We start from the raw sequence: 25,790 nt of genomic DNA, 5'->3' as shown, positions 1-25,790 counted from the left end.
GCCAGAAATAAAGAGAAAAGTTTTCAGTTAGTTCGGTATTTAATTGATGGAATGTGATTGGGAGACAAATTGTATCAATTACAGTATCAAGCTTGAGCAGTTACAGTCTGAAAGGAGGCAGATTACCTTTTTGGATCCAGTGGTTTCTAATTTCACTTAAGTATTGCTGAAATGTGTCACAGTAAAGTGATGGGTCAATTCCTGATGCCTTTTTTTTTCGGTTCCCCAAAGGTCGTGGCAGTGATTCTGAATCAGATGTGACACAGAAGACACCTGACGTAAAGAGAGACGACATGTCTGTCAGACGGTCTTCCTATAATGAACCTAAAATTTCCTTGCCTTTTAATCAATATCTACCCAACAAGTACAATCATACAGCTTATATGCCGGCACCTCTCCGAAAGAAGCAGGCAGAGCGAGCAGAGAACTATCGGAAGAGTTGGAGCAACACTTCTTCACCTGTAGGATCAGAACGCCCTTTCAGGTAGGTAATTGACATCATTAGGTTATGTTGTGTGAACTACAGGTATTAAGTAACTTTCATTAAACCCCCTCAGACATTTATTGATGCTGCTGTGTTAATATGATTCCATTATGCCAGTAGATATTTTGAATGATTGCAAGCTGACATACTTAGTTCACGAAATGCTCTTCTTACATTGTGTCACCTCACAAATCCTAGCAGTTTATTCTAGTGACTGAGAGGAATGCATTTATGTGTTTTCCCCCCATTGAAAATTGTTTATTGCCACCTTCATGAACTCTGAACTGCAAGGCATGAAATCAATGGGTTTGGAGTGGAAATTGGTGAATTGTGATAAGATTAAAATAGGTCCGCCAAATGAATTTTATTGTTACAGATTTGGATGTACTCAGCCTTGCCCAGCTTGTTCGAATAAAATTCCCAAATAACAGCAAATCATCATGGTCTGTTGTCCTTCAAGGAAATTTTTGTAATATTTATTCAGATTTGGTGAAAGAGATCTGCCTTTAACTTTAAAGTTCTAAATTTATGTTGCATGATGTAGCATTTTAGAATTTCTGTTCTGGCTAGACTTAAACCCATAAAACATAGAAGCAGAATTAGGCCATTTGGCCCATCGAATCTGCTTCGCCATTTCATCATGGCTGATCCATTTCCCTCTCAACCCCACTCTCCTGCCTTCTCCCCATAATCTTTTATGCCTTGACTAATCAGGAACCTATCATCCTCTGCCTTGTACACTGAATAACCTCACCTCCACAGCCACCTGTGACAACGAATTCCACAGATTCACCACTCTCTGGTTAAAGAAATTCCTCCTCATCCGTGTTCTAAATGATGTCCCTCTATTGTGAGGCTGTGCCCTCTGGTCTTAGACTCCCCCAGCAAAAGAATCATCCATTTCACATCCAATCTATCTAGGCCTTTCAACATTTGAGAGGTTTCAATGAAATCCCTCTCATTCTTCTAAATTCCAGCGAGTACAGGCCCAGAGCCGTCAATCGCTGCTCATATGATAACCCTTTATTTCCGGAACCATCCTCATCAATGCCTTATACAACCGTCTCTGAACCTTTTTCAATGTCAGTGCATTCTTTCTTAAATAAGGGGTCTAAAACTGCTCAGAGTATTCCAAGTGAGGCCTCACCAGTGCCTTATTCAGCCACAGCATTACATCCTTGCTTTTATATTCTAGTCATATTGAAATGAATGCTGATATTGCATTTGCCTTCCTCACCACCAATTCAACCTTCAAATTAACCTTCTGGGAACACTCACAACACGCTGGAGGAACTCAGCAGGTCGGGCAGCATCTGTGGAAAAGATTGGTCGACGTTTTGGACCGGAACCCTTCATCAGGACTGAAGAGGGAAGGGGCAGAGTCCCTATAAAGAAGGTGGGGGGAGGGTGGGAAGGAGAAGGCTGGTAGGTTCCAGGTGAAAAACCAGTAAGGGGAAAGATAAAGGGGTGGGGGAAGGGAGGCAGGGAGGTGATGGGCAGGAAAGGTGAAGAAAGAATAGGGGAAAACACAATGGGTAGTAGAAGGAGGTGGAACCATGAGGGAGGTGATAGGCAGCTGGGGGAGGGGGCAGAGTGACATAGGGATAGGGGAAGGGAGGGGGAGGGAATTACCGGAAGTTGGAGAATTCTATGTTCATACCAAGGGGCTGGAGACTACCTAGACAGTATATGAGGTGTTGCTCCTCCAACCTGAGTTTGGCCTCATCATGGCAGTAGAGGAGGCCATGTATGGACATATCTGAATGGGAGTGGGAAGCAGAGTTGAAGTGGGTGGCTACTGGGAAATCCTGTCTGTTTTGGCAGACGGAGCGGAGGTTCTCAACGAAGCGGTCCCCCAATCTGCGTCGGGTTTCACCGATGTAAAGGAGGCTGGACCGGGAGCACCGGATGCAGTAGATGACCCCAACAGACTCAGAAGTGAAGTGTTGCCTCACTTGGAAGGACTGTTTGGGGCCCTGAATGGTGGCAAGAGAGGGACATGAGGATCAGGGAATCGCAGAGGGGCCGATTCCTGCAGAAAGCGGAGAGGGGTGGAGAGGGAAAGATGTGCTTAATGGTTGGGTCCTGTTGAAGGTGGCGGAAGTTGTGGAGGATAATGTGCTGGATCCAGAGGCTGTTGGGTTGGTAGGTGAGGACAAAGGGAACTAGAATTCTCCAACTTCCGGTAATTCCCTTCCCCTCCCTTCCGCTATCCCTATGTCACTCTGCCCCCTCCCCCAGCTGCTTATCACCTCCCTCATGGTTCCGCCTCCTTCTACTACCCATTGTGTTTTCCCCTATTCTTTCTTCACCTTTCCTGCCTATCACCTCCCTGCCTCCCTTCCCCAACCCCTTTATCTTTCCCCTTACTGATTTTTCACCTGGAACCTACCAGCCTTCTCCTTCCCACCCTCCTCCCACCTTCTTTATAGGGCCTCTGCCCCTTCCCTCTACAGTCCTGACGAAGGCCCGAAACATCAACCGATCTTTTCCATGGATGCTGCCCAACCTGCTGAGTTCCTCCAGCGTGTTGTGAGTGTTGCTTTGACCCCAGCATCTGCAGATTATTTTGTGTTAACCTTTTGGGAACTCTACACAAGGACTCCCGAATCCCTTTGCATCTCGGATTTTTAAATTTTCTCCATTTATATAATAGTCTGTGCTTTTATTCCTTCTATCAAATTGCATGACCGTACACTTTCCGACACCATATTCCATCTGCCACCTCTTTGACCACTCTCCTAAAATTTCTGTTCTTCTAAAGCCTCTCTGCTTCCTCAACATTATCTGCCCCTCCACCTATCTTCATGTCAGCCACAAAGTCATCAATTTCATCATCCAAATCATTGACATACAATGTAAAAAGAAGTGGTTCAACACAGACCCCGTGGAACACCACTAGTCACTGGCAGCCAATACGAAAAGGATTCTTGATTCTCATTCTTTGCCTCCTCCCAATTAGCCAGTGCTCACACCATTCTAGTATCTTTCCTGTAATACCCTGCGCTGTTATCTTGTTAGCAGCCTCATGTGCAACACCTTGTCAAGGGCCATCTAAAAATCCAAGTACACAACATCCTCCGATTCTTTATTGTCTATCCTGCTTGCTAATTCTTCAGAGAATTCGAACGGATTTATCAGGCAAGATTATCCCATGCTGACTTTGGCCTATTTTATCATGTGCCTCCAAATACCCTGAAACCACATCCTCAACAATTGATTCCAGCATCTTCCCAACTACTAACTGTAACTGGCCTATAATTTCCCTTCTTCTGCCTCCCACCCATCTTAAAGAATGGAGTGACATTTGCAATTTTCAAGTCCTCTCGCACCATGCCAGAATCTATTGATTCTTAAAAGATCATTACTAGTGCCTCCACAATTTTTTCAGCTATCTCTTTCAGAATCCTGGTATGTAGTCCATCTGGTCCAGGTGACATAACTACCTTCAGATCTTTGAGCTTCCCAAGCACCTTCTCCGTAGTAATAGAAACTGCATTCCCATCTGCCCCTTGACACTGTCAAACATCTGGCACATTTCTAGTGTCTTCCACAGTGAAGACTGATGCAAAATATTTATTCTGTTCATCTGCCATTTCCTTGTCCCCGTTTCTATCTCTCCGGTGTCATTTTCCAGTGGTCCAATATCTTGTCTCATTGCTCTTTTATTCTTTATATATCTGAAAAAAAACTTTTGGTATCATTTTGATATTATTGGCTAGCTTACCTTCATATTTCATCTCCCCCCCCCCCATGTCTTTTTAAAGTTGCCTTCTGTTGGTTTTTAAAAATTTCCCAATCTTCTAACTTCTACTAATTTTTGCTCTGTTATATGCCCTCTCTTTTGCTTTTATGTTAGCTTTGACTTCCCTTGTCAGCCACGGTTGCATAATCCTGCCTTTAGAATACTTACTCTTCTTTGAGATGTATCTATCCTGTGCCTTCTGAATTGCTCCCAGAATCTCCAGCCATTGCTGTTCTGCCGTCATTCCTGCTAGTGTCCCCTTCCAGTCAACTTTAGCAGCTCATCTGTCATGTTTCCGTAATTCCATTTCTCCACTATAATACTGGTACATCTGACTTTAGCTTCTCTTTTTCAAAGTGTAGGGTGAATTCTATCATATTTTGATCACTGTTACCTAAGTGGCCCTTTTCTCAAACTCCCTAATCATATCCAGTTCATTACACAATACTCAAACCAGTATAGTTCAATCACAAGCTACTTCAAAATGCAATTCAGAGTCCACAATAATTTTTCTCTAGGGATCCAGCATTAACTTGATTTACCCGATCAATCTGCCTGTTGAAATCCTGAAATCTCCCTTGACTAACATAACATTATCTTTTTTGACATTCTTTTTCTATCTTCCACAGTAATTTGTAGACCACATTCTGGTTACTGTTAGGAGGTCTGTATATAACTCCCATCAGGGTCTTCATCCCTTGCAGTTTCTTAACTCAACCTACTAGGATCCTACATCTTTCAATGCTATGCCACCTCTTTCTAAAGATTTGATTTTATTTTTTACCAGCAGAGTTGGCTTCAGTTGGCTTCTATCACAATTGTATAAGAGATCATCCCTGTGGTTGCTGATCTTGAGGTGACAGGTCATGATCTCAAATGGCATCAAAAAATAAAAGTTTCCAATGTAAATGGTTTGTGATGATCTGTAACTTATAATATAAGCTAAGTGTTAAAAGTCTATTACATTTTTGGCCTTAATATACTGTATCTTGTATAACTCAACAATCATAGTCACCCTGAGCCTATTCAAGAAGAACACAGTGAAGAATCCTCTCAGGGTGAAGACTTTGCTGAGCCATCATCTACAGTTACCAAAACTCAAGCAATTAATGATTCCAAGCCAGCAGTAAGGTCTGAACTTGCTCCAGCTGAGGATGCTGGTGGCCTCGAAAACCAGTTACAAGCTTGTCCAGTGGAAGACACTGGGCACAGAACATCCAAAGAAGGTAGAAGATGGGAGGGAAAAGACGAAGAGGAAATTAAAAAGTTGAAAAGAATTCAGAAAGCTGGTATCACGGTCATGCCAGCATCTGAGAGATACCGCAGGTCAGCAGTGTGGTGTAGAACTGTCATGGAGGTGAAATAATGGCATGGCATATTATTAGCGTAGTTTTCTTTATTATACCATGGTGGTCTCTGAGAATTTTGTAAACCATAAGCTTTAAATTAGAGCTTTTGATAAATACTGAGTTGGCCAAAAGAAAATCTCGATCCAATGTAATTTGAAGATATTTAATTAAAATATTTTAACAATTAAAACAAAATTGGTATCAAATGATAATTTCAAGGTAATGATTTTGAATCATTGGCCTGGACATGGTATAATAGGAATAAGTGATGAGGCTGAAGAGTGTGTTTGTGCAACCACAGTATACTGGCTGATGCTCATTTTGGCTTTGTATTTTTGTACATGGTACACACATCAAGCAATATTTTCTGCATGACTGCTCTGAAGTTCTTCAATAACATGCTGTGTGAATACTTCAATCACAATAGACTGTACTGAAGATGCTGCTTTGTACTCATCCAAAGATTAGGGAGCAGGCTTACTCATCTTTGTGTGCCATCACTAGACAACTAATAGTTTGTTGGAAGGATTGATTTTTTTACAATTTCTTCAAGTATAGCAACATAACCCTGTCACCAATTAATAAACACACTTTAATAGCACATTTTCATTTGGCATGTTTAGGACATGGTAGACTTTTTGCGTACGTTCTCACCTCACTCCCTGCCCCAATCTGTGCCACCAAGACAAATATTGGAAATGTTAGTCATAGAAATTAATGAGGGAGTGAAGTTTATGTGCTCACATTCCTAAAGGATGCTTTGAATGAAAGGGTTTAGCAATAAAAATTCAGAAAATTGCCTTTAGTAAAAATAAGCATGATTACAAAATAAACAGGGAGGAGTGAGGTACTATCACATAAATGAACAGAAGGCGTTCATTTGAGGTATATGAACAATAACTCCGTAAACTTCATGCTTAGACGGAACTTCATCTATAGGAATTTCGTTCATGTTTGAGATATTATTGATCACATTCTGAGCATAGTTTTCTCAGACATTCACAGTTATATAACTCTCCACAGAATCACAAATATAGAAACTATCCCATAGAGCAGGAGTTCCGAACCTGGGATCCATGGACCCCTTGCTTACTGGTATTGGTCCACGGCATAAGAAAGGTTGGAAACCATTGCCATAGAGCAATATGTAGTGTGAACGTACAAATTAAGAGCGAGATTTGGCCACCTGGCCTTTCAAGTCCAATCGGCTTTTAATAAGCAACACGCACAAAATGCTGGAGGAGCTCAGCAAGTCAGGTAGCATCTATGGAGTGGAATAAACAGTCAGTGTTTCAGGCCAAAACCCTTCATCAGGCTGATAGAAGTATTGATTTTTTAAAAAATTTCTGCAGGTATAGCAACACCTATACCTGTTATAGGCTAGAAAGGAAGGGGGCAGAAGCCAGAATAAGAAGGTGAGGGGAGGAGGAGGAGTCCGAGCTGGTAGGTGATACAAGTTTCAGGACTGATAAAGGGTCTCAGCCCAAAACGTCAGTTGTTTATTCTCCTCCATAGATGTTGCGTGACTTGCAACATCTCCAGAGTTCCTCCAGAATTTTGTGCACTTACACAAGATAGCATCTGCAGAATCGCTAATGTTTATGTTCTGCCTTTTACTAAGGTCATGGACGATCTGATTGCAGCCTTAGCTCCACATTCCAGACCACTAAATAACCTTTTGCGGAACAAGAATGTATCTTTAACTGCCTTAAAATAATCAAAGCCTCTGGTGCCACTGTCCTTTGAATAAGGGAGTTACAAAGAATTAAGAATCTGAAATTTTAAAAAAATTACTTCATCTCTGTAGTCTGTGACCCATCCTTTAATTTTAAAAGTGACCTAGTTTTCCTGTAACCACCTTGTTAAGGTCCTATATGATCTTGTATATTTCAATGAAGCCACCATTCTTTGATTTAAGCTGGTACATACATATCTGATCCTCATGAAACAACCTGTTCACACCAAATATTAGCTAATAAACCTCAGAACTGCATGTGACACTTTAATATCCTTTCTTTAAAATGGTGAACCAGATGTTTACTCAGATTCTTCAATTTTTCATCCTGGAAGTGTCAACCTGTGTATTGTGACAAGCCTTATTCAAGCTATAGGGACATTAATCTTTGTATCAGCACGTACAATATACAGTATGTTACTGCATCCTCTGTGCAATTATTTACATAAGCAAATTAACTAAAACTGTTTTACAAAATTATAGTAATGGAGTTTGAACATCCTTACAATCTTGAAATTTGCTGGTGCTAGGCATGTATTGTAGGGATTCAATGGGCACCTTAGGGTGCAGGAGGTGGTAGTAGCAAAGTGCTATTAGTACGTACATGATTAGTTTGTGCCATAATTATGTACTAAACTATGTAAATTGGGTTTATTCAAGTTATATTTAAATAAGGATGCTTTGTTTCCTGTAGGGCCTTTTGATATTGAACTATTTCTGCATTTGATTTTTTTTGTGATAAAATCACAGTACAAATCTTTGTCAGTAACTAGACCATTCAAAGGGCTTATCCATTCCATACAGGTTAGTCACAGTTAAGTACTTTTAAATGGCTAATTAATGTTTCTAGGCAATTTGTTGTATATATCCTGAGTTTTCACATGGATACTTGCATGTGGAGACTACTTTGTGCTGAAGCTGGGCTATTTCAGTTTCCATTACAAATGATGAAGAAGAAGAAGAAAGCCCTTAACTCCAAGTGGAATCACCAGGACACTGTCATGACGGCGTTTTTTTCGCAGGCTTTCTTATCTTTATGAGGCTGAGTTGCTAGCTCGATGCTCAACCCAGCACAGGTGGAAAGCGTGCAAGGGAGCCGGCTGCTCCGAAGTCCGGCGCTGATGCCACTACGCCACCAGCCGGCTCATTACAAATGAGTTTTCTGATAATTCTGCCTTTGGATTTAGGACCCAGTGAATAGCTTGGCAGAAATCTGTCTAAAGTGTCAGCAGAGGTTCTGAGATCGTCTTCGTCCTGTCTCTGTAGCTGACCATGCTTCACAATGGACCAAATGGTTTCTATGCTTTGTGTGACAGGGCAAGAGACGTTGGAAGTATCAAGCAAAACTTGCTGGAAGGCCACCGTATGCACCTAGAATTTGTTGATCAATTACTTAACTGTCCTCAGTAGCTGGGGCTTTTGAAATCTGTACTTGACCACTTAAGACAGAGATAGTACATGTTTTTTACCTCCGAGAGCTGGCAATTGAGGCATCTTATGATCCTAATTCTGCACATGCAGGTAATGATTTGCCATATGACAACTTCTACCATACAAAGTTAGCACATTGGCAATCCCAAGTGATCACCACATCTGCAGGGAAACTGGCCTTTTCTTCTTGCATTGTCCAGTGGTGAAAGTAGCAACAGTTTGTAATGCTGGTCATAAGATGCAATGCAGATAGGCAAGGATAAAGAGGATAAACTCCAGAGGCAACCTGCCTGACATTTCCAACAAAGGCATGCACTCCCAACCAGGTTCCTTCTTCTGTTTATGAGAAGGGAAGCATAGTTTCTTCTACCTCCATCATGCATCTTAGGTTCTGCATGTTCTTCTGAAAGGAACAGCAATGGTATTGTTTTGAGAAGGGACTCAGGGATACAGCCTTAGCTGTAAGGGAGAAGGAGCTGCAAAGATTTGCAATATGGGTAACAATCGAAGTATAAATATTGGATTAGGGGTGTGTGTATAGAAGTACAATGATTGCAGCAGGACTTAGACAAATTGGAAGAATGGGCAAAAAATGGCAGATGGAATACAGTGTTGGGAAAAGTATGACAATGCATTTTGGTAAAAGGAACAATAGTGCAGACTATTATGCAAATAGGGAGAAAGCTGAAACATTAGAGGTGCAGAAGGATTTAGGAGTCCTCATGCAAGACTCCCAGAAGGTTAATTTACAGGTTGACCCTGTGGTAAAGAAGGCAAATTGCATTTATATCAAGGGGAAGAGAATATTAAAGCAAGGAGATAATACTAATAAGACACTAGTCAGTCAGCACTTGGACTGTTGTCAACAGTTTTGGTCCCCCTATCTCAGAAAGGATGTGTTGTCATTAGAGAGAGTCCAGAGGAGGTTCATGAGGATGATTCTGGGAATCAAGAAGTTAACATGTGAGGAGCGTTTGACAGTTTTGGGCCTGTACTCACTGAAGTTTAGAAGAATACAAGGGGATCTCATTGAAACCTACCGAATGTTGAAGTGACTAGATAAAGTGGATATGGAGAGGATATTTCCAATGGTAGGGATATGCAGAACTAGAGGGCACAACCTCAAAATTTTAGAACAGAGGTAAGGAGGAATTTTTTTTAGCCAGAGGGTAGTGAATCTGTGGAATGCTCTGCCACAGACTGTGGTGGAGGCCAAGTCTGTGGGTATATTTTAAATGGAAGTTGATAGTTTCCTGATTGGTCAGGGTATCAAAGGATATGGTGAGAAGGCAGGTGTACGGGGTTGAGTGGGATCTGGGATCAGCCATGATGGAATGGCGGAGCAGACTTGATGAGCTGAATGGCCTAATTCTGCTCCTGGGTCTTAGGGTCTTATGGATTGTAGAAGATGAGGTGAGCAAGTGAACTGGAATTGAGGTACTCTTATTGTAACCCTCTTAACAGGCTCACATACAAACTTGGCTCGTTAGCTAACTCAGCTAATAGCCACATGACTCAGTGGTGAGAAGGCTGCCGTTCATAAACAATATTTGTCTTGGGTTGGTACGATTTGAGGTTCAACCAAACAGGAAAGTTAGAATGTTCCAATTAAGAAACATAGGTTGTAGCAAATACTGTTATTAGTAGTCTAGAAATGATGGATGTAAAACCAGCATAAAATTATAAAGGAAGTATATTTGCCAGATTTTCAATTTGAATTGAATTGAATTGACTTTATTTCTTACACCCTTCACATATGAGGAGTAAAAATTTTTACGCTACTCCTCCATCTGAAAGTGGAATGTACAAATCATAGTAATTTGTAATAAATAGTATGTACAGTAAGAGATACAACAGAACAGTCAATATAGCTTAGAAATACAGTGTGTCAGCACGAATTAATCAGTCTGATGGCCTGGTGGAAGAAACTGTCCTGAAGCCTGCTGGTCCTGGCTTTAATGCTATGGTACCGTTTCCCAGATGGTAGCAGCTGCAACAATTTGTGGTTGGGGTGACTCGGATCCCCAATGATCCTTCAGGCCCTTTTTACGCACCTGTATCTGTAAATGCCCTGAATAGTGGGAAACTCACATCCACAGATGTGTTGGGTGGGCTGTCTGCACCACTCTCTACAGAGTCCTGCGATTAAGGGAAGTACAGTTCCCATACCAGGCAGTGATGCAGCCAGTCAGGATGCTCTCAAATGTGCCCCTGTGGAAAGTCCTTAGGATTTGGGGGCTCATGCCAAACTTCTTAACAGTCTGAGGTGAAAGAGGTGCTATTGTGCTTTTTTCACCACACAGCCAGTATGTACAGACCACGTGAGATCCTCGGTGGTGTGTATACCGAGGAACTTGAAGCTGTTCTCAACCTCAGATCTATTGATGTCAACAGGGGTGAGCCTGTCTCCATTCCTCCTGTGGTCCATAACCAGCTCCTTTGTTTTTGCGACACTGAGGGAGATGTTGCTTTCTTGACACCACTGTGTCAGGGTGATGACTTCTTCTCTGTAGGCTGCAAACAGTAGATAACAAACAGTTATGGCCCATTACAGTTAAACCAGTTCAATGTGCACATAAACGTTGGAGCTCATACTGGAGTAGTTGGAGGTGTATCACTTTACTTGGGTGCTGGATTCACGGACTGCGTGAGAGCACCCACCACAGTCCAGATTTCTCTCAAAGACCATCTCAAACGCACTGGCTCTCTCAAGAGTATTGGTCCCACCTTCGTGGAGCCATTCATCTGCACAAAGCACTTCTTGCAACAGGGACTCTCCTTTGAACGCCATTCTGCGGCATCTCTCCTCATGCCGCAGCCGGCAGCTCCCACCAAAAAGACCCTAAACCAGACTACTCTCCTTCATAAATCTGCTCCCACTCAGCACTCTCCGATGTTCCATCAGGCAGGGAGTTACAACTGACTGACAGAACATTCCTAAATTGGACACTGCAGCTCCTCGTGAGCCAAAACACTCTTACCAGCAGGACACACTGCTTTTTATAGAAGACTGCTAAAATAAAATACCTTACATAATAGCAGTAGAAATCTTAACAAGGGCATTACATTATCCTAGCACTCTGCTGAAGTTCATGAAAACATCGTTAACATTGCAGGCATGTCTCACTGGTTCAGTTCTCACTGTGACAATCTCAAACAATTAGTAAAGCTGTGTGCAGCCAGGAGGAGGTGGATGGAATAGGGAGATAGCTGCAGTGGTGAAAAATATCTCACTCCTCCTATGCACTACCTTGACTCATTCTTCAGTATAACATCTGAAGACTTACAATATCTCCCAATCCTGTTTCTGAAATATCTCTGCAGTTTCCACCCACAGCGTACCACCCATTTCAAAGGCTCTGAAAGTTGAAACGATGTTTAGAGACAGCAATTTCCCATCTATTCACACTAACTCACCCCTACCCCTAAAATACCAACATGAGTTGCACACCTTCCACATTATAATAAGCGTTAATTTCATTGCCCATGTACCCCCAAGGCATTCATGTGCAGTATCACCCCATCGCCTGCCTGTTTTTTGTAGGAGGAGGTCCATTTTTTCACCGATGTGCTCTGTGGTTTAGCCGCACACACGAAATGCTGGAGGAACACAGTAGGCCAGGCAGCATTGATGGAAAGGGGGACAGTCGACGTTTCGGGCGGAAACTCTTCAGCAGGACTGAGTTCCTCCAGCATTCTCCTGTCCTTGCTGAAGGGTCTCGGCCCAAAACGTCAGCTGTACTTCTTTCCATAGACGCTGCCTGGCCCGCTGAGTTCCTCCAGCATTTTGTGTGTGTTGCTTGGATTTTCAGCATCTGCTTATTTTCTCTTGTTTGTCTATGGTTTAGCCTGTAGTGATACTGAACTACTACTTGTATAGTACAGAACATGTGCTTTACCACATTGACAGATGGCTGCATTTCATTAACAGTTGTGTGGAAGTGAATTCCTGTATGTATTTAGTGTAATTCTAACTGATTGACACTAACTGTTATCGGTGGTTGCATCAGTTATTACCCTTACAATTTGTTTTAGCTGTGAGTTGCATAACAAACATTGAAGGGTCCAAAGAAACTCGAGAACAAAATTTTCCAAGATTTTGTGGCATCCCACAGACTGTAACCAACTTGACAAATAAAATAAAAATTGCTGGTGCTCAATTGGAAGCAGAAGACAGAAAATCGCTGCTAAATTGCTCTCTGTATTCGAAGCACCCACTATGCTGCAGCATCTTGGAAAACCATCCTTGTGGTGGCAGAGTGCCAAAAAACACTCGAGCATGAAAGCAGAGTTAAAGTTATGGGGTACTGTTTGTAGAAACAGGCATAAAGGAAAAAAACATCTTTAAAAATACTGATGGCCGGCTTCTTGAGAAATGAGTGATGCTAACAGCATGGATTCTCTCTGCCTTGCTGTAAAATGGTTTTCATTCTTTTGGGTGACAAACATTCACCATCTTTTACCTCTGTGGTAGACAAAGACAGCAGCAAGAAAGCAGTGGGCAAAGCAGTCCAGATATCATCCTCCGCAGGGAGAATACGTTTCTAAAGAGCTATCGGGACAATTCTGAGTCTGAGGAGGAGGAGGAACAGAAATTTCCAGATCTTGAGAAAGATGACTTTGCTTTGAGGAAGGCTCAGCTCAATCAGTGCAAGCCCAAGGTGGTGGTCAATCAGTTCTTAGCCAGACCATGCACGAAGAAGGATCGAGAGCTCTGGGCGAGTATCAAACATTCTTCAAGAGGAGCTGATGAAGCTTCACAAAGACAAGAGCAGAAAATGGAGAGGTGTGCCTTAAGTCACCTGTAAACTATATAGAGCTTACTACTTTCTATTCTCCTTTTCACTTTCTAACCATAAACAGCCGGTCAATTTGGTACAAAAAAACGTTTTCAAGGAAGATCTATTCCTTTTTTGGGGCAATAGTTTTGTCAGTGGGTGCATTGCACCTGCTGTTTCCTGAAGTCAGTAAATGGCCCAGATATTTCCATACACAGTGCCATTTGTTTTCTTTGTGCTGTGTGTAAATCATAATTAAAATGTAAATTCCTTATGACATAGAACAAGGCCATTCAGCCCATTGAATTTATTCTAGTTAGAACAAGTGCATAATCTCTCCCTCCCCTCCCTCCCCCTCTCTTTTCCCCTCCCTCTCTCCCTCTCTCCCTCTCTTTCCCCCCTCTCCCCCTCTCTCTCTCCCTCTCTCCCTCTTTCCCTCTCTCCTTCTATCTCTCCCTCCCTCTCCCTCTCTCTCTCTCCCTCCCTCCCTCCCTCCCTCTCTCCCTCTCTCTCTCCCTCCCTCTCTATTTCCCACCCAAATGCACCTATCACCCAGCAAGTCTTTGGGATGTGGGGGAGACAGTAGAGCACTTGCGAAAAGACACACAGTCACAAGGAGAACATGCAAAGTGAACACAGACATCACTAGATCTTACGGTCAGACCCAGGCAGAAGGAACCGTGAAGCTCAGTTCTCCCCAGTTGCAGTAATTTCTGGGTTAGCCAATGCCACTTCAGAAATTTGGTCCAGCTTCTCTGGTCATAAGTTGTGCATGTATCAAAGGCGTGATTTCTGTCTCCGATGCCATCAAGCAACTCCCCTTAAAGCGGCAGTGGTTTAATGGATCTGTTCTATGAGCAGCTTCGAGCTTCGAGCTGGGAATTACTCTCAAGTAGATTCCCTTTCCCCCAATCCTTCATGTGTTTCCATTCCAGCCCACGGATCTAATCCCTGACCCTGCAGCCACCAACTGATTGTACCACCCCTTCCAAGCACAGCACCGACCCAGCTGCCATCCCACTAATCTCCAACCATGATCCTTGACCGATTGCCACTCGTGGATATGCTTGCTTTTTCCGGTCCCTTGAAACTCAGATACTTTTGCATTGTGGTGCAGGAGTCTCATGACCAAAATGATTACGGGCTTGTGACACAACAAAATTTTAACATCCTTCTCTCTGTAGCAATATATTTCTTGGCAAGTCAATAGATAATTAGCTTAGATAGTATGGAGGAGTCTGAGAGAGAGGGTAACTCCTAATCTCCTTCACTTGTTAGATAGATCATAACCTGCTGTTACAGTCAAGAACATTTGTATGTTCTTGCCTAGTCATTCAATGTATATCATTAGACAGTTTGCTAATATTTACATCTTCTTCTTTGATTTGTCGTGGTAAATTCCACAGTGCAGCCAGATCTCCTGACCATTGGATTAGGTTTTTAACTAGTGCTGACTAGTAGTTTTTTTCAACCATTGGCGGGGGTGGGGGGTGATTCCAATGACTTCATAGATGACAGGCACCAAAGATCAGATGGAAGATTCACAGTTCAAGGAGTCTGGGGAAGGGGAGACTTAATATTAAACAGCAGGCACCATAATCATTTTGTTGGGCTAGAGATAGCATCCCCAGAAAGTCCCGTCGCAATCTGTTCCCGGCCATGTTTGGAGTGGCTCCCCTCAGCAACTACTTCAGTGGATTTTGTAGCCCTTTAAAAGTCTGCTTGAAAGTCAAAGCAGTGAGCCTTTTATCATCCAAAAAGTGACTTTTGTCTCCTTGAAATATTCAACCACCTAACACATATCAATGCAATGATCATCAGTTGAAAGTAGCTTCTTTCCCCCCTATATTTATTCAGAGATACATCTAGTCAGCTGGTTCCATCAAATCCCCCTAGATTCAGAGCTGGTTCTCAAGATGCACATTTAATGGAATAAAGCTGTATTGCAGGAGTTCTTTGAACTTAATCTTCTTTGCAGAGAATGCAGGTCAATTTACAATTTCCCCCTACTGTTTCATGTTATAAATTTAAATCTACTGCCTGGTTAAGAATTAAGTTCATTTCAGAATAAGTTTTGGATATGATCCTGCTAAGCTGATGTTAAAAATTCTCATTCTTGTAGATCAACACACGCGAATTGCTGGAGGAACTCAGCAGGCTAGGCAGTATCTATGGAGGGGAATAAACAGTCGATGTTTCGGGCCAGGACTCTTAAAATTTGCATCACCTACCAGCTTGGACGCCTCCTCCTCCCCTCACCTTCTTAACCTAGCTTCTGCCCCCTTCCTTTCCAGCTCTGAAGAAGGGTTTCCACCTGAAACCTCAACAGGTCATTTCTCTCCATAGATGCTTCCTGGTCTGCTGAGTCCCTCCAGCATTTTGTGTGTATTCCTCTGAATCTGGAGCATCTTCAGAATTTTCTGTGCTTATATTTACTGCAGATGAAAGTGAACCTACAATTTTACAGGTTTTGGCTGAATACCAAGCTTTTTGATTTTCTTAGCTAAGGGCATATGAATAGGGGTAGGCCATTCAGCTTTTGAACTAATACCATTCATTTAAATCACGATTGTTCTGTGATTCAAGCACATTTAGATGTGGTATTGCTTAGGTAACAAACCTAGTCTGTATCCCCCTTGAAAATTTTGATTAGAGCAACATCCACAGACTTCTAGGAGTTGGTAGGGGAGCAGGGGTTAATCTCAACATTTTTCACTGTGAGGTGTTCAACTGATTCAAGAACTGCATGTCACATATTTAATTTTAAGAGTATGTCCTGTTGTTTGGTGTTCCTCCACCAGAGGAAACAAAGTTCCAAGGATTTTGAGCCAGATAGTTAATTGGTAGTATTTGATTTTAGTAATTGGTAAATTAGTTGGTTATTGTCATTTGTACCAAAGTTCAGTGAGCATACTGAGGTAGTATAAGGTAATAACAGAATGCAGAATAAAATGTTACAGTTACAGAGAAAGTGCAGTGTAGGTAGACAATAAGGTGCAAAGTCATCACAATGTAGATTGTGAGATCAAGAGTCTATTATACTAGGGGACAAATCAGTAGTCTCGTAACGACAAGATAGAAATTGTCCATGAGCCCGGTGGTATGTGCTTTCAGGCTTTTGGTTCTTCCACATGATGTAAGGGGCTAGAAGAGAGAATGTCCAAGGTGAATTGGATCTTTGATTATGTTCACTGCTTTCTAAGCCAGTGAGGAATGTTGACAGTCCATGGAGGGAAGGCTAGGGTCCAAGATGGGCTGAGCTGTGTCTGCAACTCGGCAGGTTCTTGCCGAACAGTTGTCACACCAAGCTGTTGTGCATCACCGGAAGATGGTGAGGGTCAAAGGGGACGTGCTAAATTTCTTCTGCTTGTGAGGAAGTAGAGGTGCTAGTGAGTTGTCTTGACCATGGCATCAACATAGTTGGACTAGGATACTACTGGTGATGTTCAATCCTAGAAACTTGAAGTTCTCAGCCCTCTCGACCTCAGCACTTCATATGATAACATTCCCAATATTCTGTGATTAACAACCTCTGTGTTCGCACTCTAACATACTATGGAAACTGGTGCCCATGTTGAAATTTCACTTATCTATTTGTTTTCTGCCTTTTCAACTTTTTTCCTTTGCGCCGCCCATTGACATGCGTGCAATTGTTCAGCAAAAGTCACATTCAGGATGCAGAGAGTGAAGTTATTATCCCCCAGGAAGCAGGTGTGCTACTGAAGTCACAGCAAAAGAGCGGGCACAAGGATGAAGAGTGGGTGAAAGGCCCAGATATAGAGCGTGATGATCTGGCTCGGCGAAAGGCCCTGGTTGGCTTTACCAGTCGACACGAACCTCACACTTTTGTGCGTCCCTCTATCACATCAGCTGATATGGAGATATGGGAGAGGCTCAAGCTTTCCAGTGATACCAGGTTGTAATCCATCTCCCACTCTGTTGTGGTTAATCTTGTACTTTTTCATATTATTCTGCTATTGTGTGCTGCATTATTTCTTAATTGAATTAGAAACATAAAATTAAGTTTTAAAAAGTAATTAACAGCGCAAAGCTTCAGCTACTTCTAATACATGTTTCTGTTTTTAATATGACCATATTAAATCCAGCAATAATTATGAATGTGGTGTTGACATCAGCAAATAATTCCTAATTTTAAGAAACCAAACCTTGCATAAACAGAACAATATATTATGTTGTTTAACCTTAAGCATTTTTTCAAGAAACATTGAGCATTATTTTAATTAAAGAAAACAACAAAGTTACATAACCTAATCACCAATGGGAGTATGTTCCTGTTGATTAATATTTCGTTTGGAATTTGCTTCATTTTTACCATATTGAAGGTTTTCATCATGGCTGTTTTCATGCTGGTTTTAAAAGTACGAAATTAAATAAACAGGGCTGATCCCAACAGTTAAGTCTTCTTTGAGGAATAAGAACAGAGATGAGGAGAAATTTCTTTAGCCAGAGGCTGGTCAATCTGTGGAATTCATTGCCACAGACAGCTGTGGAGGCCAAGTCAATGTGAGGGTTGATAGGTACTTAAAAACATTAAATGTTTTAGGGAGAAAGCAGGGGAATGGGGTTCAGAGTGGAATTTCTTTAACCAGAGGATGATGAATCTGTGGAATTCATTGCCACAGATTGCTGTGCAGGCCAAGTCACTGGGTATATTTAAAGCAGAATTAGATAGGTTCTTGATTCGTAATCGTATCAAAGGTTGTAGGGAGAAGGCAGGAGATCAGGTTGAGAGGGCGAATAAAAGAGCCTCAATCAAATGGCAGAGTAGACTCAATTTTATGATGTTATGGTCTAATGACAAAAGCGTTTCATAACGGTGCCGGTTGTCAATGAGTTAGCTGTGTCTGAGGTAAATGTAACTGTCCAGCTCTGCCTCACAGCAGTCTGCTTCAGTGATAAGCACGCCTGATATCTAGTAGAATAAAATTCCTATCTTTGTCAATGTTACTGAAAGGACACAAACCTCTCAATTAGACTTACACATTCTAAGTGGATCTCATTTACCCATACAGAAATATATGTTCTTGAGGTTTTGTATTCTTTTTGTCAAAGTCTGATTTTCTCTTGGTCTCCTTGAAAGAGTGAACCCACTTTAAAGGACAGATTGTTGACCTCCAGCAGCCCTCTGTGCTTAATATTGTTCTGTTCACAGTTAGGAAGTGGAACAGCATCAATCTCTTCCTAATTTCCCTCCTTTTTTCTTGAAGTGACATATGGCTGGTGTGCACAACTCGATTTTCTGACACTTGGCTGTAACGTTTTACTTCATGTCTGCCTGCTTCTGGACTATGTTAGATTTTGTTGCAGTTGTATTCTTGATGCAGGTCTAAAAGACTTAGAGCATTGGTTAAGGTGATGTACTGGTAGAAGATGTAGAATAAAAGCCAACTGATGCAGGGATGTGACTACAGGAGAAGGCACTTCAGCTACTCAAGCCTATTTGACTATCATCGTAAATTTGCTTCTGAACTCTATGCATGTATTCATGTCTCAACAGCTAACAAAATTTCACTCAGTTTTGAAATCGGTGTATGACCCACCCTTAAAGGTGCTATTGTCATATATACACCACCATTTCTGGTGAAAAATTGTTTCCTGACATCAGTTCTGTATGATCCTGTTCAGATTTTTCAGTGCATCCGTTCTTGGACCCTTCCGCCATAGGAATTAATTTCTCCGAATCATCCCCAACAAAGGCAAAAATCATGCAAAGCGCTTCAACTGTATCAACCCTCTGTCTCCAATAGTCTGTTAGTTTTTGCTCAGAATTTAGCTGGGGAGGCTAGTACCCATGATGGAGCTGGATGAGTTTGCAACTTTCTGGAGCTTTTTCTGATCCTGTACAGTGACCCCTTGTTACCAGAAGGTGATGCAACAAGTTAGAATGCTCGCCACAGTACATCCAAGTCTCCTGAAACTCCTAATGAAATATAATGGCTGTCATGCCTTCTCTGTAATTGCATCAATATGTTGGGCCCAGGACAGATCTTCAGAGAGGTTGCACCCAGGAACTTGAAACTGCTCACCCTTTTCACTTCATTTTCCTCAAGTGTGTATTCCCCTTTAAATTCCACAATAAATCCCTTGATCTTACTGACACGAAGTGCAAGGTTGTTGCTATGACGCCACGCAACCACCTGATTTATCGCGCTCCTGTGTGCATCCTCATCACATCCGAAATTCTGCCAGCAATAGTTGCGGTGTTAGCACATTTGTAGATGGTGTTTGAGCTGTCCTTGGCTACACAGTTATGGGTATAGAGAGAGTAGAGCTGTGGGCTAAGCACACATCCTTGTGGTGTGCCAGTGTTGATTGTCAGTGAGGAGGCAATGTTATTTCTGATCCGCACAGACTGTGATCTCCCAATGAGGAAGTCAAGGATGCAGTTGCAGAGGTACAGAGACCCAGGGTTTGGAGCCTGTTGATTAGAACTGAGGGTGTGACCTCGTATAACTATCTATTCCTTGCTTAGAATAACCTTGCCCAGAGATAACTGTACCTGAATATCCTTACCTAAAGATAGTTGAGAAAGCTGGATTGATGGTTATTTTTGGTATTAAGTTGTTTGTAACCAAAGTGTCTTTCCCTTGTAACCAATGACATTCAGGTATTAATGAAGTCAGCGTTGTTTGCTTCTAACAGTCATTTTTCTCCATTCTCCATAACTTTGTCAAGTGAGGAATCTTCCAAGCCAATTAAAGGCTGCTCTGATGTGAAGCCAAGGTCTGGAACCAAAGTAAGAAAAGAAGCTCCAGATGACCTCGTGTGTCAAAAGGCAAGAAGCAATAAGGGCTCTTCACCCAGCAGCCAGCGCTCTGTGCATTTTGGCCCAGTGACGGAGATAGGTCAGCAACATTGGGAGAAGTTAAGCACCAGCAGGGCTGGCCCAGGCAGTGAGTCAGAAGAAGAGCCAGATAGCTGCACCATCAAAGCCTACACATGCCATCTCTTACCCTCTGTATCTTCAGCAGTTATCCTCAACTCACGAGATGGTGCAGTGGGGGATAAAACCCAAATGCCTGCAAGGAGTGAGGTAGTTCTTGCCTCCCAGACTGAGACCAGGTACATTTTGCCTTCCTTCAGCTGGTCTGGATTGAGAGCATGCTTGAACACTTGAACTTGATAAGCATGATCATTTTAACACAAGGTTTGAGGCCACTCATCGTGTGATCAGTTCTTTGCTCATTAATTCCAGCTTCATCACACTGCATTATAATTGATTCAATGTGGTTTTCAAAAATAACATACAATAAAAATGGCTGAGCTGAAGCCCAGAAATTGTTACACCACCCACTTACACTGCTGGTTATAATTGCTATCCACTTCACTGGAGTCTGCCCAGTCTTCCTGCTTCCAGTTTGGTTAGCTTGTATTTGTTCCCTGAACTGTGTTTTGCTTTTGTCACGGTATGATTTGTACGTATTTGTTACATTAGACTATTTGATAATATGTTTATCAGTAATGCAAAATATTAGTTCAGGATGCTGACTTGCACTGATTTGTTTGATACCATTTGGAATTTTGGAGTAATCGGGTGTATGTTTCTCAGCCAGGACAGTAAGACCATTCTGACCTCTAACTGCTGATGGTCCTAGCTATCTAGGAACATCAGCAGGAGATGGCTACGATACCTCCGAGCTATCTCCTGGTATTTACATGATTACTGACCCAACAACAGACCTGCCTTATTCCTTCAACTCACCTCCAGCCCCCATCCCAGAATATGATAACTAGCCTGCCCATCTGATCCTACTTGGGTCTATGCCCAATACTCTTCTCTGCCCATAGACACCCCAGTCCAGCCTTGGTAACTCGTAGCACTTTCCGTCCACTACAAGTGCATCTCCTGTTCAGACTGTGGGTCTCATATGCCACTTGTTTAGCAATGGTTCTGTCTCCAAACATTACTTCCCAGCGATCATTTAGTGTTCTTGTTAAGATACACCTTATCTTTTTAGGAACCTCTGCCTCAATTAATTTTCTTCTCAGTTTCCATTTGCCCAAGGTAAACAGCAAAATCCTAGCAATCACTTCCCCTCACTAAATTTAGGAGCAGTTGCTGCAAAATTCATTCAAGAGGTGTCCTCTGTTCAGGCTCAACAGTAACTGGTTTATTTCCAATGTTTATATGTAGTCTATTGGCATAGCCAATTCTGGCCAGATTATAAGTAAGACCGATTAGCACCTGTATTCAGCAGACCAGTATCATGGTCAACAGATCATGATACCAATTCACATCCAATACTGGCTTGATACCATTACCAGCAAGCTGCAGTTCAGTTAATCCCTTAACAGTGGATACTAACATCAAATGGAAGATCAAGCATTCAACAGGAAAGAGCGCAAATCCTGCCCCTGCTGTCGTGCTCTGCCACTCCCCTTACCATCCTCTAATGCCACTTGTGGTGTTCAAGGGGATCTTCAAGTACTTGAAAATCAATTGCTGATTGATTTCTACAGAATGTGTTTTAATTTAGTTAGTGTTTGGTGCTTCTAGGTTTCTTTAATTATTCTGAAGTCTTTTATGATAGGAGCTGAAAGAGTTTGAACTTCAAGCAGAAACTAATTGCTCACTATTTTAAGAGCCATTGGAGTGCAGCACAACCAGGAGAACAAACAGAAGCCACTTAGGGTAGGGCAAAGGAGGAGGAATGGATATAGGAGTTTTTGGCAAGGGACTATATCCACACAAGGTTTTCAAAAAAACAGTGCCCTTCTCAGTAAACAAAAAGTGTGAGACAACTCCACTTCACAGAGACCACAGAGGCATTCCATATGATCCTGCAGATCCTTCAAGGACTCTTTTTACAACAGGCACTCACAGCAGTGATGGACTTGACAGCAGTGAGCATCTTCCAGTCCAGAATAGGAGAAATTTACAATCAGTTCACTGTACAGGGGAAGTTAGAGAAATGACCTACTCCGCGTTGAATGCATTTCATTCTCCCTTGAAAGGAAGCAACAAACAGAGTCAGTTCATGCTTCACAAGTAACTTGATGAACAATAACAGGAAGCTGATGTCAACCCTGAAATGTTTCATTCCTTGCATAACCAGTAGATTATCTGACCATACAATGCACTTCAGGCAGTTCCATACTTGGTGTCCTAGAAGTGTATGTTGCTCCTCTTTCTGGACGCACACCTCGCATGCCTGCACGTACTGCTGAACTTCTCTCCTCATTCCAGGCCACCAATACCTCCTCCTGATAAACTCAAGCGTCCTGGCAATCCCTGAAGTGCAGTCATTCCTGACGAATGTCCTCATTAGAGTACCTGAGACTGGACAGAACTTGGGGCAAACAGCTGACCCATAGGACCGTTCTCAGGAATCACCTGGGCCTTGCGAACTAGAGCATCGAATTCCCAGTGAATTGGTGCGCCCACGTTAGCCTGGGGAAAAATGGTGATAGGCTGATCCTCTCGTTCCGATTCATTATACTGGTGGGACAGGGCATCAGACTTCTGGTTTTTAGACCCTGGTCAATAGATAGGTCAGGGTGAAATTAAACCGGTTAAAAAAACAAAGACCACCTGGCCTACCTGGAATTCAGCCTCTTGGTCTTCTGAATATAGGCCAGGTTCTTATGGTTAGTCCAAAGTATAAAAGGGTTCTTGGACCCCTCCAGCCAATGACGCCATTCCCCCAAAGCTAACAACCGCAAGAAGCTCTGGATTCCCAATGGGGAACTATAAGGGGGCAGGTTTCAGTGCAAGGGAGCCTGAGACCTTCTGGAGACCCAGGCTAGTCCTCAATAGCAGAAAAGCCAGTTCTGCTCAACGGGACTGTGCAAGTCCCAACGAGATCTAGTCAGAATTCCCCACTGTCATAGTTCCTCCCTGCCAGCGATAGTCACCTGGAAAAGAATGCACACGGGTGCAATTTCCTGTCCGAAGGTGATCCTTGAGACAAGATGGCACCCACCCAGATGTCTGAGGTGTCAACCTCCACAATGGAGGGAAAGTCCGGGTTAGGCTAAACCAAGATAGGAGCTGTTGTGAACCACTGCTTAAGCACCTGCAAAAGCAGTCTCTGCTTCAATTGTCTAGACAAAAGGGCCCATGGATTTCTTAGCACCAACAGCAGAGATGCCACCAAGCTGAAGTTCCTGGTGAACTTCCGGTAGAAGTTAGCAAACCTCAGGAATTGCTGGACTTGTTTGATACTGGATGGTGGTGGCCAGTCTCTGACTGCCTGGGTCTTGGGTCCACCTTGAGCTTGCCACTGGAGATGATGAAACCCAAAAGTGAAACTGTCATCGTATGAAACTCGGACTTCTCCTACCTGACATAAAGTCCGTGGTCTAGGAGCCTTTTTAAAATGTCCTTGACATGAGCGATGTGCTCCTCCATGGACTTCGAGAAGATGAGGATATCATCCAGGTAGACAAAGGCATACTTATGGAGAGTATCCCAGAGCATGTCGTTTATAAAGACGTGGAAAACAACTGGAACGTTCACAAGGCCGAAGGGCATAACCTGGTATTCGTAGTGCCCTGTTGAATGACAGTTTCCACTCATCACCCTCCCTGATACGGACCAGTTTGTAGGCACTCTGGAGGTCTAATTTTGGGAATAACTTTGCCTCTTGGAGCATCTTGAAAGCCATGTTCGTAATTGGAAGGGGGTAGCAATTTTTGGTCATTATGTGTTTAATCCCCTGTAATCACAGCCGCAGGCTCCAACTTTCCTTTGTATGAAGAGAAAACCTGAGCCGGTGAGTGAGGTGGGGGGCCGAATGAAGCCCATGGCAAGAGCTTCCTTTATACACTCCTCCACGCTCTCCAAGCCCGACAGCGTATATAATCGACCCCGCCGGGGCAAGACATGGGCAGCAGGTCCAAGGTACAGTCAAAGGGTTGGTGCAGTGGAAGGGTTGAGGCCTTCCCCTTGCTGAAGACCTCCTCTAAATCTTTGTAAAGAGAGGGGATTTCGACTGGTTTGACTGATACTATCTCCTATGGACCTTCCTTCAAGGACAGTTCCTGAGATGACAGGGTTGATCCAGTGGGCTTCAAAGTCCTCTCTCCGAGCTCACAAAGTTCATCCATGGAAACAATGGCCAAATTAGAGTCTGACTCCTTGTCTGCATCCACAGGCAACATCAGCGAGGCATTACAGAGGGTTCTTGCATCTCCCGGAATAGTTTTCAAGGATCGGCGAAAAGGAGTCTTTCGCTTCCTTGAGGTCTGGCGACTGGTTCCCTTCGGCTTAGTTGCAAGTCTGGCCAGACTGCTCGGGCATCTCCTTGGTCTTCTCTTGGCCTAGAAATTACCTCTCTCTAGTTCCCGAGGGATTCTGACTAGACTCTGTCAGGACTCATACTGTCCCGTTGGCCAGAACTGGCTCGTCTGACAATGTCTCCAGAAGGTCTCAGGTTCCCTTGCACTGAAACCTGCCCCTTACAGGTCGTTGGTCACTGGAGAGTCTGTGTGTTGGAGCACCATGCCGTAAACAAAACCTATTACAATGACTGGACCAGAGAGTGATTCTCCCCTCTCTCCAGTCCACAGATGGGTTATGCTGGGACAGCCAAGGGTACCCAAGGATCAGGGTAGGAGTGGAGAGTCAATTATGTAGAAACTAATGTCTTCCACATGATCCCTATCCTCATCTGCAATTCCACAGTCTCTTGCTGGATCTGCCCAGAGTCTAGAGGGCAGCCATCCAAGACAGTTACAGGCAAGGACTGGCTCAACTTTCGCAGCTACAGGTGGTTTCCAAATCCAGAAAGTTACCCGCTGTCCCTGAGTCCACAAAAACTCTCACCTACCTCATTTTTAACCCAGGTGAACGCCACCTTCAGCACAAAATCAGAATCCATGGGATTGGGCTTAGTGGCTGCGACCATCCAGGTCCTCCTGACACTGGATAATCTGAGTAGTTCCCCAGGTGGCTGCAGCTTAGGACATTCGGCCTGCAGGTGACCTGCTTCCCCGCAGTAAAAGCAGCGACCTTGACTCCAGTGCTGGGACCTCTCATCGGCAGAGAGCCTAGTCAGACCTGCATGGGTTCGACTGGATCTTGAGCAGGCTGCAGGCTGGTCATGGTCCGAGGTTGGGGACTGGGTTGGGACTGGCGCTCTTTATCCTCCTGAAGTGGTCCCACTTTTGCTCTGCCAGACGATTATGGAGATGGATGGACTAGTTGCTGAGAACCTTTAAGTTCTCTGCTGGCTCTCCCAAGGCGAGGGCATTCTTCAGCTTATCTCAGAGTCTGTGGTGGTATAGTGTGACCAAAGCCTCCCCA

At 43.2% G+C, this 25,790-nt stretch overlaps 1 protein-coding gene across 11 annotated transcripts in view; it reads left to right on the top strand.

The window, feature by feature from the left end:
- The window catches only part of LOC140195095 (LIM and calponin homology domains-containing protein 1-like), a 384,102-nt gene that overhangs the window by 267,717 nt on the left and 90,595 nt on the right, over positions 1 to 25,790 (top strand). For 7 of the 11 annotated variants that reach the window (XM_072252799.1, XM_072252801.1, XM_072252804.1 and 4 more), the window contains 5 exons: positions 232 to 484; positions 5,241 to 5,555; positions 13,219 to 13,530; positions 17,181 to 17,438; positions 20,219 to 20,605. In XM_072252799.1, the coding sequence (XP_072108900.1) occupies positions 232 to 484; positions 5,241 to 5,555; positions 13,219 to 13,530; positions 17,181 to 17,438; positions 20,219 to 20,605 (1,525 nt within the window). The remainder of the gene's footprint in view (positions 1 to 231; positions 485 to 5,240; positions 5,556 to 13,218; positions 13,531 to 17,180; positions 17,439 to 20,218; positions 20,606 to 25,790) is intronic. The other 4 variants (XM_072252809.1, XM_072252808.1, XM_072252807.1 and 1 more) reach the window with 2 other exon arrangements.

This window comes from Mobula birostris, chromosome 3, assembly GCF_030028105.1.
Source record: "Mobula birostris isolate sMobBir1 chromosome 3, sMobBir1.hap1, whole genome shotgun sequence".
NCBI lineage: Eukaryota > Metazoa > Chordata > Chondrichthyes > Myliobatiformes > Myliobatidae > Mobula > Mobula birostris.
The sequence above is the reverse complement of the archived record's forward strand: the minus strand, read 5'-3'. Positions and strand labels throughout refer to the sequence as shown.